General features: G+C 41.7%; 2 protein-coding genes across 2 annotated transcripts in view; both read right to left on the bottom strand. All coding sequences in view use genetic code 11, as the record gives it.

Annotated features, from left to right (window-relative positions):
• EGR_09089 (Glycerol-3-phosphate dehydrogenase [NAD+], cytoplasmic) overlaps positions 1-3,872 on the bottom strand; it is a gene marked incomplete at both ends in the record, with an annotated part of 10,899 nt that extends 7,027 nt beyond the window's left edge. Inside the window, 4 exons of the mRNA XM_024498338.1 lie at positions 736-928; positions 2,011-2,199; positions 3,483-3,737; positions 3,774-3,872. Of these exons, the coding sequence (XP_024347247.1) occupies positions 736-928; positions 2,011-2,199; positions 3,483-3,737; positions 3,774-3,872 (736 nt within the window). The remainder of the gene's footprint in view (positions 1-735; positions 929-2,010; positions 2,200-3,482; positions 3,738-3,773) is intronic.
• A 1,269-nt stretch (positions 3,873-5,141) lies between these two features.
• Positions 5,142-13,895, bottom strand: EGR_09090 (Cytoplasmic dynein 1 intermediate chain 2; the record flags this gene model as incomplete). The annotated part of the gene is made up of 9 exons (XM_024498339.1): positions 5,142-5,267; positions 5,383-5,508; positions 5,746-6,076; positions 8,724-9,071; positions 10,956-11,315; positions 12,795-12,948; positions 13,118-13,237; positions 13,351-13,610; positions 13,642-13,895. 9 exons carry the CDS (start codon positions 13,893-13,895, stop codon positions 5,142-5,144), a joined length of 2,079 nt encoding a protein of 692 aa, XP_024347248.1.
• Positions 13,896-14,262: the final 367 nt, after the last annotated feature.

Raw genomic sequence — 14,262 nt, forward strand, 5'->3', positions numbered from 1 at the left:
TTAGTTCAATCAAGGAGGGTTCAAATCTGTCAGCAAAAAGCTGTATTACTTTGGTGTCAAGTTGCTTCTCTAAAAAATTTGGATATTAAATTAGTGAAGTGAGAGAACCAGTGTCAATAATAGCAACGCTGTAGGCACATCTGTTTTGCCGATGCTTTGTTGTTTCCTACTTTTCGGTGACTTATTTTTATTCAAACAACGAATAAAGATTGGGTTGCATTTAAAGAAAACTGTCTAAATAAATCTAGAAATCCTTGATGCTCCACATTAAATAACGAGAAGTGGTGTCAGCTGAAGTGGTGAAGCAGCTAAAATTGGGGACATGATGTGACTATAGTGTAACGCAGGAATTAGGAGTTGGCACTAGAGCAATGATTAGTGATGAGCTGAAGGTAGATTTTATAGCTTATGATTATTCATAAGTTATGAGTGGATAAGCAGTAAAGTCTAGTTTGATTGATGAAAGGCATTTATTTTTAACCACCTGAACGATTACATGAGTCTTTTCAGGCTTTCATGGTTCAACCTCCACAACGGAGGAATAAGAGTCCGCTCACTTCACATGTGTTACCAGTCGGCTAGTCCTTCCGTAAGCTCATGACAAAGTATTGAGCCATTACTACCCTACCGACCTTTCGAATCCTATAGTTTAAACGACTAATGCTTACATTTAACATGCCTCAAGTAGAGTGGGAGATAGAAACGAGAAGTGGGGAATTCGAGACAAATACTCACCGTATTTGCCATACATGTAGTGGCAGTACTGACCCATCTCATAGAGCCCCAGACGAATGATGGCCGATTTAGTGTTGGCGCCCAGTTTTAGACCGTCCACAATGCCCGCCGCCACCGAGAGAATATTCTTCAGCGCACCGCAAATCTCCACTGTCGCCACATCAGCCGTCCATGTGAGGAGAAGATTCTCCGTCTGCAAAGAACATGTGAACGTGAACTGCGGGGCACACATGACAAATCACTTAAAAATTCAGCATATTCAGGAAGATATTTTCTTGAACATGATGGATTAAGCGTCTCTACCGATGAATAAGCTGAGGCCAGTGCATTTTAAACAAATTTCAGCAACATTTAGGGTAAATGATGATAGAAAGACCTATTTACATGAGCATCAACTGAGAAGGGGAAAGTTTTGGGGCAAGCTACAAGACAAATGGGTCCCACCCTCTTATCACGCATAAGCAGATTAAAACGCGCTTCAAGAAACCATCAATTAGTTCTTGACTCCCATCATGCGCGTTACAGAAAAGGGTCGTTTGCTTGCTGGTTATTTACTGACTGGCTTGTGATGTAGAACGGCTTTGGGATTGCAACGCTCGTTAAGGGAACGGACTTATCATTGGCTATCCCCCAAAGGACTACTCACTACACACGCCACACTTCCAAGCAACGCATCAATTCACGCCTAGAAGACTATGCTTGCTCTGTGCAAGGAGTGGACTGCAAGCGAATTCATACACTTCTTGAGGGCCAGACAATTACGGTTGGGGTCGACCAACTCGACACAATGAAACTAGAGTAGAAACAAGAAAATTTCTTCAGGGACAACCAGGATCAGTGAAATGGTAGTGATTAAGTGATATAGTTTTTTTAAAAAAACAACACAAGACCTCATGCCGTAAACTACCGCAAAGTTTACCCATGGAAATTCATGTCACATTTGGGATGAGAGGGTAGAAAATACTTCTCCAAGCAATTTGCACCACAACTTCTTGACATTAAAAGGGCTAAGGAGTTATTTGAAGCATGTAGCTGAGCAGTTAAAACAAGAAGAAAAATGAAGATGCAGGTTTGTGTCTAGCTGAGAAAGGACTACAGACTATGTTTAGTATTTTAAGAATATTTTCACAGTTATCGAACCCTGTTAGTTGTCACAGTTTTGTGGGTAATGATTTCGTTGTTAAAGCTTCAAAGGTACCATGAGTGGATTGGAATTACAGTTGTGAGGCTTATTAAAGGACAAGATGCAGGACTTGCCTCAAGCAGTTTCTTCACCTCTTCGGCAGACTGTTCGCTTATCGCACCGACAGTGACCTCGGTGAACTCGCCCTTGGCAAGTCCTCGAGCCGTCATAGCACCACTGACAACAACCGCCTCCACACCAGTCACGCGGCGAATCTCCTCGCTCACCAACCATATGTCGGCCTGGCTCATCTGGGGCTTTCCTTCGGGTGCCACCAGACCCTAAACATGATATACAAAGAGAAAACAGGTTTTAGAATTAATCATAATCAAAATTAAAATTTTTGCTTCGGCCCCAACTCTGCTTCATAAGTCAGTAGGTTTGAGGCCGAAATCCGCTTTAATCCGCTTCTGGTCCATATAATCTATTCGATTCAAAAATAGACCTGACCAAGATGTCACAAAAAGTTCAAATGGGCTGAGGAATGAATTTGTAAGCCGTACCTATAGACGATTTAAGTCCAAAGGGTGCACAAATTCTTCTCTTAAAAATACAAGTTTGCAGTACGTTTCAGGTCTAATATACATGAAAAGACTTAAAGAGAAGAGCCTTGTCGAATGTCCGAACTGACCACATGATCACCAGTTGCAAATTAATGAAAAATGAAGAGCAGACAAGCTGTCATTTACTGGGTACATTCCCGCAGGCGCATTGTGTTTAGCATTGGAAATGAAGACCCCAATTTTCCGGACACCAAATCCAACAGCTGTCGACAAGCAAGTGGTCATAGAAAAATGAAACAAATCGAAAGTCGGAATCAAGTGAGCAAATAACTAGTACAGCCAATTCCCGTCTACATTACGTGCGAATATCCTCAAAAAATGCATCATGCTATCGCCAACCGTGTACTTTCGTGGAACCAGGGCATTTGTATAAACAGCCTTAAACATAAATAAACCAAAAGTGCCAACAAAGTGCACTAAATAAATGAGCATAAGGTACTTCGAAGAAAAATTTTGAGAAAAACCACTTCTATAAGTGATTTGGGAACTTCAGTTAAATGAAACGCCTGAGACAAGGAAATCCCTTGACGATCTGAAAGTAAACTACGTAATACAAACTACGCAAAATTTGAATGCTTTTTCATTCAAGCAATAGGAAACGCTAGTGCGGATGCCGGAAACAATTTTTCCCGAAGCTCAGCACAAAGTAAAACCGAACGATTCCGTGGAACGAAAAACAACCAATCAAATCAGGTAAAGCATAATGGTAAAACAGTTCGTTAATAAAAAAAATACCGAAGAAATTAGAATATGAATCTTGATGGCCATGCTAGGCTTATACTCATGAATTAAGTGCTTATACTTATGCACTATGATCCTAGATAAGAAAATTGCAAAACTAGATCAATAATAAAATGGCATCGGAAAAAAAGGAGCATTTCGATTCAAAGGTACGCTAAAATATCGAAAATGTGTTGCAAATCAGTTGCATAACAAGGGTGACCTAGGTAGTATTAAAATTAATGGGCTGTGATAGCTAGTTCAGGGCTACAGACACTTACTTTAGAAAAGGAAATAAACAGAACATCTTTCTTTAGATGTCCCTTCACTGTTTCCAGAATTTCAGTGACATGGCGGGTGGCATAGGCGAAAAGAATCACATCTGCAGCAGCTGCCACTCTTGCAGCATCATCAGATGCTAAGACGTTGTCAGAAATCTTGACACCCGGGAGATACTTCTTATTTTCTCTGTGAGTATTAATCACATCGACGAGACGTTTCTGCAAATGTTCCTCGTCACGAACATACCACATCACCTGAAGGGTTGTTTGAATGATTATTTAGGCACGTACCTTTGGATTGTAGCCTGAAAGCTTGGGTAAATTACTAACAACCAGATTCGAGAGCACTGTACCCAGTGCGCCACATCCCAATACACAGACTTGCCTCATGACCAAAGTACACAAAAGAGCCGGCTACCGAGCCGCGCAGCACCTAAACACCGGTACTTATTGTGAGTGTGTCTCTGATGCATTAAAACGATTCAAGGTAGGGCAGTAATTAACTATTAGTAGCTTGCTTAAAAATGCGAAAAGAATAAAGAAGATTATGTTTAAATTGTGCTTGTCAGTTGGTCTTTGCAGTCTTGTAAGACATGCAGCAGCGAATGTTTTTTTACGATTGCTGTGGAAGAAACTGATTTTGAACTATTAACCATTGACTATATCTGTACAAATGTTTACCGATGAAACACACTTACTGTAACGTTAGCAGCAAGCAAAAAGGCAGACCTTAGGCTCTTGATTTGTTTGTTGATGGAAGCTTATGCTTCCTTTTCGTGAAACATACAGACTAACCAAGAGTTTTCAAGGAGTTCAAGTTTCCATGAGCTATGTCTTTAAACAACTTGACCACCTACGGTGTTCTAAAACTAGTACCGCAATTTTCTTTCCGCGACTACCTCAAAGACAATAATACTGAAGCTGAATGCATGGTTGGTGCATAGCAGAAGTTGAAGCTACCCACTGCCCAGCAGATGTACAAAGTCGGCGACTCCAAGTAGCCCGTTATCGAAGTTGACGGCTAAAAAGACTACTAAGTATTGAAATGCAATTATTCTGCAGTACCCTTAAGAATGCGGGTTTTTTGGGTCTCCTGTACTCTTTTGTTCAGCCATGCATTTCCAACTATTCATAGCACTCAGTACAATCAGAGGAGTTACACACAACACTGCCTAGCACCACCCACCAGGGAAAAAACGACCTATCTGAGGCTGATTCTCTTGTAACGAACACAACTCTAACCGCACCCATGGAAGCTGCAGCATAGGAGGCCCGATCGCAGAAACCGTGACAACCCCCGGGTAACCCTATATTTTCGAAAGCCTCCAAAACACGCAGCGCTCTGAGACCCGAAAACATTACTATTTCCACAAGCCTACAATCTCTCGCAATTGTGTCGTTAGGGGATACAAAACACCCGCTTGCTACTAAAACGAACAAGTCGAGAAAAATGGATGCCGACTGAACGAGAGCCTTTCTCAACAGATGAGAGAAAAAAATACGTTAATCAATAAAAGTTTAATCTTGCATAGGCACCTAATCAAATCTCTGCCAGCAAAAATGCGCCAAGTAAATGCTTATTCTTGAACACTACACAAGAAGATGCGATTGATGGTAAACGACGAAGAGAGCAAGGAGGGAAAAGTCGCTTATATCGAGTTAGCGGACGTGGCCGTGCCACCAGGCATGGTTCTGTACTTCGTATTCCTCAGCCGCGGAGTTTGAAAGCTTTCTTACCAAACGGTTTAACTGAATATGTTCGTCTGCTTTTGGCATTGCCAGACTCTACGAAAGAAGGAGGAAGATGTTCTTACTAGTACAAATTGAGACAACACGCCGAGCTAAGGCTTTCACTTAAGAATAATCAGACTAATAAATCGTCAGCAAAAAAGGAATTTACCTCGTGCAGTTCGAAGAGGCGTACTCGACCATCATCACCACCGACAGACAAGTGAAAGCCCTTTTTGTGGAATCGACATCGATTCAAGAGTGCATCCCCCTCTACTTGGATGGACGCCGTGGGAACCTGAGCCAAAAAAGTGGATGACAAACTAAGTGATGATAAGAAAACATCTCCAAAACATTTACTAAAAAGTAGACTATGAATATAATTCCCTGACACCAAAGCAGGTAGACCATCGAGCACCAACACTGAAACGGTTCGGAACCTTCAACAATGACTAATTATTCAGCATGAGCAAAATAATAACTCAAAACGAAATTACCAACTACATCTGAAGAAGGAAGTAGACTACCACCTCACCTCATGGTCAGAGTTGAGGGACCAAAAGTCCAGACACCCAGACAAATCCATAGTAGCAAAGAGCCCAGGATGAATAGGAGAAGCGTCACAACCAACAAAGTAGTCATTGCGATCCTCGTAGGACAACAGAGGATAGGCGGGCGACTCACGGACGCTCCAAAGTCGCATGCTACAGTCCATGCCAGTGGTGACGAAAAGGGGACCTTCGCCCCCGTTTGTCATGGGTACTGCAACGTCCTCAGCGATCACCGCTACCTCTGCACTCGCTAAAACCGACACGCCCGTCACTGGCGCCTTGTGGCCCTCAAATTGAGCCGTCAAGCCCGCGTTCCTGTCAAAGGTGCAGGGTTTAGTGGTAATGACTGACCCCCTAGCGTCATTCCTACCTGTCACAGGTGTGTAGCTCCCACCAAAATTGATGGTCAATTATATCAGCTCAGATCGTGCTTAAACCACTCACGATCAAAATAATCACATATATGCTAGTGTTAAGTGTGGTTGTAGACAACTGATTTCGACAACGAGATAAACTTCGCGACATTTGTGAAAATACAAACCCAAAGCGTGCACAAAACACGGAAAGTACCGTTTTTTTGGTTGTGTTGAAACTAACGTATCTTATGATAGTTGATAAAAACATTCAAGCCGCTACGGGCTCAAATCACTGAGGCACTCAAAACGAACTCATACTCAGGGTAACAAAACGCATTTTCAATTAGTTTGATTCCACTATGGTGAGAACAACATGCCAAAAACCTCACTTAACAAAACAGCCACTCAATCTCGAGTGATTTACACCAACTCATCAGTTTTACGTACGAAAAGGACGGAAATGTTTGCAACATTAATTGCTGCCAAACCGAAGTTTGTGTCAAAAGCGGGGCAACTGCTCGTGGTGCGAGCGTATCCACTCTCAAAACCGTTCGCTTGCGCGTGGCAAGCACTACACATTTTGCTACCAATCAACCCGTCTTCATAACTGAGCATTAAATTACCCACAAGAAGAGGGTACTTTTCAAGCCACTGACGCTCTGTGGTTACCTTAACACCGATTTTCCTCTTAATTCGTGGCTAAAAATATAAATCCCTAGTCAATCATAAAGTGCTCTTAGCCGGGGTGGCACAAACTTCCCGTCATTCGTCTATGAGTTTATATAAACCCACTGGTGACGCGTCTATCTCCTGTATAACTGATTGAAGATGGAATTTACCACTACGCTTTGCCTTCCGTGGTTTTGCAGGCCATGAAAATGTCAAAAATCGGAACCCCGAGGTGTGCGTTTAACACAAAGGTTCGGCATACTCAAGACGATCAAAAGGTAAGGACTACCCAACTCAGCACTTAAAAAGATTAAAATCTTAAAGAAGTCATTAGTGTAGTGTTAGAACCGTTCATTAGATCGAGTGTACAAGCAAAGGTTAGACTGCAAAATGCAAAAAAATGTGTGTGTACTCACCGGGTCAAGGTGTAACGTTGGTAGGCTAAACACAAAAAACAAGGCGTCTTGGATCTCCAGCCAGGAGGAATTCAGCAAGACAAATGAAATGGGGTCGCAAAAATAAACGAAAATGAGATTCCAAAAACCCGGACGTGAGCGAAGGTCCTGACTCATTCCTAATTCATAACAGTCTCAAATTTACTAGTGTGCCAGACAGGTATCGAAACGATCACCTCGTACACGAAATAAAAGGATCCGTTTTGTAGCAGCAGACCAAATAGACAATGAAACGACTGTTATTCTACTGCATTTCCGGCATAATTCAGCCGGTTTCTTTGAAAAAATACGTCTTTTGGAGCAAAAAAAGGAGCCAGTTGTCTCCAGACCTTTGGGATGATAAGGGATTAAGACTTTTTTTAAATCTCCAATCGACAAGACTTAGAGTAATTCATCGTTACAATGATTCACACTAAGTGACGTAACTGGAACGGCTGAACCTCAACCCGATTAGACTAAAATAGAAGAAAAAGCTTATGCTCTAGTTGTATGAAATGCCGCATCGAAAAATATTCAACATCTGGTAATAACGCGTCAACTTTTCTCGTACTTATGATAGTTACCATCTCCCATGGACGTTAGGACCTTTCCAAAATAATTGAAGGAGCGCATATGAACTTAAAAGCTACTCGTCCCAATGCAGTGACATAAAACTTCGAAAAAAAGGTAGAATGACAGATTAGAACGAGTTTATAATCGAATTTGGCCAGTCATGTGAGTCGTGCATATCATATGAGCACTGAATTTTACCAGCTCCAAAAGGGATGCCACCGTAGTGGTTTTATGCACGGTATGTGCCGATCTCCACAAGTAGAACAGCGATGGTGGTTAGCCGTCTTGTGAACCAAGGCGTTAAACCAGAACCTACAAATATTAACTCGCACAGAAAACACCGGGTACAGTAAGGAGTTGGAGCGCTCAACAGGAAGACATATGAAAGGCAAATCTTTCAAAGATGTCCAAGTGTCCATAAGTGGGTGACAATTCCGGCTTCGTTGAATCCGTTTCGAGCCCACAAAAGTAACTTATGCGAATATTCGGAGCATGGACCACCTAAGCTCAGATAATCTAGTTTGACATAAGTCAAGAACAAAGACATTGATGATGAAGTGAAGCCGACTCTTCAAGGGTGGTTCAACCGCACTGACAACTATTTCTATGTTAAAGCTTTTTGGTTATAAGTTAGGCGTTGAATTAGGCGCGTAGATGGAGGTTGTGAAAAAAAGAAGTCGCTTCTTTACTTCCTGGAATCTGTCATTGCCTTTTCTCTTACGGCCCCAAATCCCTTCGGAACTCATACAGACAATCGGGAGGTAAAAGACAAGACGATAACCCCGTCCACCAACGACTTCCACCGATTCCACAACGATAAATAATTTTATCAGCTAAGACGAAGTCGATAAGGGGAAGAAAGAATGGGTGAAAAAGAAAAAGAGAAACATGAGAAAAGAAGACAGACGAGAAGAGAGGAGCCACACTCACTTTCCATGACGGGAGCCAACATACACCGAGCCATCCTGTGAACAAACTAGAAACCGACTGGCATCGAGACCGGGCAGAAAAGCAAGACAGGTGGGTGTAATAGGATTGGAGGAGCGCTTCACACCCCCGGAGGAAGTGGAATTGATGACGGAGGGTGTGAGATCGAGGGTTTGGATAGGTGCACCGAGCATATCGAGGGCCCAGGAGCAGAGGCGGCCCTCAGAGGAGACGCTAACGAGGCTATTGGCGTTGCGACTGCCCGAAACTACAAGGCCGCATATCGCCTCGACGTGCGCGGCTCCATCGCCCGCCAGGTGCGTCATCTGCACCGGGGTTCGACGATTCACCCTGAAGGTATAGTAAAACACTAAAAACCTAGCAATAATAGAGTGTACGGCAAATAAGGCAGTCTCATCTCAGATAGGCAGATCTAAGATGAATCTTAGAATGGATAGATTGTTGATGGCTAAGCGAATGGACAGACATATACAAATAGATGGATTGGTGCATAGCTGGTCGAATGGATGAAGAGACTCAATAATTGTGAAATGAATGTCGGTGCGGAAAAATAAATTAATGCATGAAAGAATTGATGGATGTTTTTATGAACTCGTGAATTGACACACGTTAATGGTATAATGATAGCTCATTAATTAGTAGATGTGAGAGTAACAGAAAAAACTGTGAAAGTCAGTGTCAGGAGCATCAACTTTAGTGCTACGTGAGTCAGCTGGGATTCGTTAAATAGACTCAAAAAGGAGGGCGACGAAAGGGATTGATGGATGGTGGACACACGGATGTGGCCTGAAAAAAAAACGATTGCTTGAATAAGATGGATCCAGGAGGGGCAGATGAATAAATGCATCTATGAAAGGATAAATAAGCGATATGTGAATTTGGGGTTAAAAAGAAAACGAAAGGGTCTAGAGCAGATCCGAAAGGAATAGATACACTTTTGAATGAAGGGGATAGTAGGGGAGATATGAGGATTACAAAGGGATATAAATACAAGCTGAATGAAATAGGAGGGGATGGGTGGAGAAAAAGAGGTGGATGGCTAGCCTAAATGTCAGTCTATTTGATTTAACAAGTGTTTTGGTGATTTTTTGCGGATCGTGACTTAAGCTTAACCAACTCCTCGAAGTAAGCTCGAAATGAATAGATGGATCAGTGATTAAGGGATGGATCAATTCGATAAAAATAGACACTGCATGAAAAGGTGGATGAAACTGGAGTGGGTGGAAGAATGAGTTAATCTGTGGGTAAGTGAATAAACGAGTTCGGGATGAACTGGTCGATTTTGAGATGGATTCGAGACGAGAAAATCCGGAAATGTGTGGATGGATTAGCGGCGACGCGAACAAATGGAAAGTAGAGACGAATAAACCAGCATATTCGGAATGCGTGGATTTGGGATGGATGAAATAATGGTATGAGAATGAACAAAGGAATTCAAATAGATAGGTCTAGGATGAGGACTGCAACAGAAATGAGTGGATTTAGGGTAAACGGATGTGTGGGCGATCGAAGCAGCAATTTGTGAATGGATGGGCAGATTGTTGGAAAGATAGGCAGCTGGAAGCAGGACGGATGGGGGATAGAAACCAAACGGTTCGAAAAATCAAATGCGGAGGGACATATAAGCACATCCAAAAATGAATTGATGAATCTGGGATTGAAAAATAAATGGCTGTAGGATAGACGATTTAGTGGAACAGAAAAGGATTGAATGAGATGATTTAGGGTGGATATAGTGTTGAAAAGATATTCGGGTTGAATGAATGGACAAGCGAACAGATCCACAATGCACGAATGGGGAAATAAGTGATGGGAGAGGGAGTCCAAGATAGATAAATAGATAGACCAGGAATAAATAAATGAAGCTAAGATCAGTATAGCTATGGGTAAACGGGTGAATGAATTTGGAACATAAATGGATCTATAGTTGGGTGGATAGATAAGGAGAACGACACTTGCTTAAAGTGGATCTTAGATCTCGCACACCATTCAGTCTGTCGCGATTGACTATCACCCTCGCAGTATTCATCGCAGCAGCAAAGAACCCATCCTTAAACCCGCACCTTATAACGCTACCAGAGATGACCCCAGCACCATTGATGAATGAACAAAAAGGTGGATTAATTGGTGAGCGTATATTTACGCGGGGAATGGTCAGTTAAAAGGCAAAACGAATCCACATCAATTTAACGATGATTATAACCAACAATTTACCTGCTATCCCATAAGACAATTTGTCCACCCCTCGTGCCTCCAATCACTAAGGAGGGATGAAACTCAGTCAGTGTTGCCGCGGTGATGTCAACTCGGTAGGTGAAGACGTACTCAGGGGCCGTCTGTCGATACTTTAAATTCCAAATACAACAACATGAGCATTCAATTCCACCCTCGTCAACTCCATTGCCATCACCAACGCCACTGCCCTCGCGAGCCTGGGCTTGATAGGCGGCTAAGAGGAGCTCTGGGTGCACTGCAGACCAGTCCAAAGCCACCACGGAGCCTCGTCCCCCACCCGATACGTAGGTCTTATCATAAAAGTCGCCGATGTATTTCACCAGCTGATGTTTTCCCTGTCTAAAAGTAGAAGGTGTATTCAAGATTAATTCTGGAGGTGCAAGTACTTTTGATTACCTATCAATCCAAATATGGATGATGTAACTAAGTGGCCAAATGAAGAGAGAGATGCATGGATTTGGATGGAAGACACTGGGACTAATACAGGAATAGATGATTGGATAGGTCAATATTTTAATGAACGTATGTACTATGAAAAAAGCTTCCAGTCAAATGAATAGGCTAAAATATTTCCAAATTAATGGGTAGAAAAAGGGCAGATGGACACTCGTAGCTGTGAATGGATGGGTGGAAGAATTCTGGCTGGTTAAATGTGAGGATCTCGATTGAACAGGTAAAAAACTTTCAGATACCTCGATAAAAGGACCCAAAATGACTAAAATTCATTCAGATAACGAATTCATTAAAACGACCGAGTTAAAAAAAGAACGAGAACTAAGATAAGGCTTCGAAATGGAAATGAAAATGGATTAAAAATTACAAGGAATATACTAATGGGTAGTGAAAGTCAAATGGCTTAAAAAAATTAACGATTTAGGACGCACTTTATGTAAATAAGTAAAAAATGATCATACATGTGAATCTATATGGGAAAATAAGGTAAATAGACAGCCATAGGCTTCGGAACGAACAATGCTTGAATTCGTATTTGACCATTTTGCAAAAATAAACTTTCGTAGGTGAAATTGGGAACATGACTACTACCAATAACGATGAATAGAATTATAAGGAGGCATATACAGTGATTCAGCAAATTAAAGCTCAACTTTACCTCATTTCTACCCCAAACTAACATTGCAAACGGTAGCCTCGGACTTCGCGAATCTAAGACTAATGCGCGATGTTTTAAATCAGAGCTAATTTTTCTCGGCTGCAACATTTCTGTGTACAGAAAAAACACTAATAAGCAGTATTAACTACTGCCTAAAAAGTATTCGAAAAGGGCCAAACAGCTAGTCTAAAGGAGCTAACGTAACCAGTCTGCAATTTGTACACTCAAAATTCACCGCATCATTTATTGGCTCATAGGTACTGAAGACATTTGACGCAGTTTCAAAAAAAACAAGACTTCTAATAATACTGAAGCATTAAAAAAGAAAAAAGCCTATGACAATGTGGAAGCGAGGAACGATAGCCGGATTGGCACAGTAACCGACGATCGAAATGCCAATATTCCGATAAGAACTAAAGACAATCAAAACAGATGAACGAATACAAAAGTCGACATAAAAAAGAAGGCGAATCAAGAACAGGAAACCCATATACTAGTTAAATAAAACTAAAGCAGAATATCGATCAGATGGAAAAATTCATCAATATGGCCCGAAAATGTAGGCGATGCCAAAGCAATGGCGAAAGAAGTGGTAAAGTTGAGAACGGATCTCAAAACAGAAGGACACGATACCTATAAACCATCACAGTCTTCACCTCGACAGTACGTCTCATAAATCAAACGCTTTAGAATTATGTGTGACTCACGCATCCTCCTCTCGTTCGGCACCACTGTAGTCGAAAAAGATGTCATTAGGCTCTTCCAGAGCACGTTGAATGATCCGCGAAGTGCGGGAAAAGAATTCATGAAATGATTCTGTCTCCATGGCTGCCTGCTTCTCCTCCTCCGTTAATTCACGCACTAAAGGTAAGAAAGGCTGCGCGTTAAATAATCGCGCGTAAGCAGTGAAGAGGAGGAGGTAAAAGAGCTAAACACACGTCAATATGGTAATTCAGAAAACACGTGTGAACTAGAGATGGTAGTTCCCAGTGTGTTTTTAGGGTAGAAATGTTAACTGAAATAAACCTACGTGGTGCAGACTTCACAGGAGTTTCAGGGTGGTTAAATCGAACGGACTTGTTAAGTTCAAGGTTCCTTATAAATTGGGTCACCTCGGACAGATGTGAATCATTTTCGTTGTAGGGATTAGCTAGACAATGAGAACGGAGGCAGTTAGCATAAGCAGGAAATAACATTTCTTGAAACAAAAAGGCGAGGCAGATAAAAGAGACGAAAGGTGTAGGGTGCAAATGCTAAACTAACCTCCTATTTCATCGTCCCATTCAAAACTCTGCAATCCGAGAAACGTGCGTGAAGCATCTTCGTTCCACCTTTCTATATTGGGAGCTGGTACAAGTGGTGAGTGATATGTGGACAGGGGCTTACAATTCACCTTGGGAAGATTTTCTGGGTCGGTTTGGACCTGCTTTGAATAAGTGATGGGTTCTTGCGAATCTACGGAGCACTGAAAAACCTTCGACAAAGATAATTTTGACTGGGGTCGTCTTTCCACTGTGTCAGAACTAAGAATGAACCCAAAATCAAGAAAAGTACATGGAAGTTGAGACAACCGAGCTAGCCGATTTTTCAAGTTCGTCCTGATCCATCCTCCCATTCGTTTCAATGTTACTGACAACACCCAGTTCTCTGAGAATTCCATCAACTGATATAGCATCAACAGTCGGTATACTAAATGAAGAAGGAAGGGCTTTATTGTGTTTTTCTTCCTTTCTAAGCCTCTCTTCTCTTAGAGCAGCTAGTTTGGCTTTCTTTCTAGCCAATTCGACTTTTCTATCCACACCAGACATACCAGAACCGCAACTACCCGCCAATTTTAAGGTAACGGCTTCCAAAGGCGATTATAAAAACAATGCAGGCAAAAATGAAGTTATGTTAACGTAAAGGATTAAAGAATATTAAGGCAAAACTGGTTAACAAGCAATTTTATAGTATTTTACAAAGAATACATGATCTAAACTATCAGAGATTCGATCAGCAAGCATTTCCTCGCACTTTGTGTCAATTTGGAGTAAAGAATAACAATCGATCTCTAAAAGACTTGCTTTGTAAGTGTAAATGCTGTAAAAAATTAAAAAAACACCAGATTATCAAAAATTATCCGCTTTTTAGACTGTTTGTAAACAGATAACACTATTTGAGCGCAGTTGGCATCAC

The sequence above is a fragment of the Echinococcus granulosus genome (genome assembly GCF_000524195.1).
Source record: "Echinococcus granulosus chromosome Unknown EG_S00131, whole genome shotgun sequence".
In the NCBI taxonomy this organism is placed as follows: Eukaryota; Metazoa; Platyhelminthes; class Cestoda; order Cyclophyllidea; family Taeniidae; genus Echinococcus; species Echinococcus granulosus.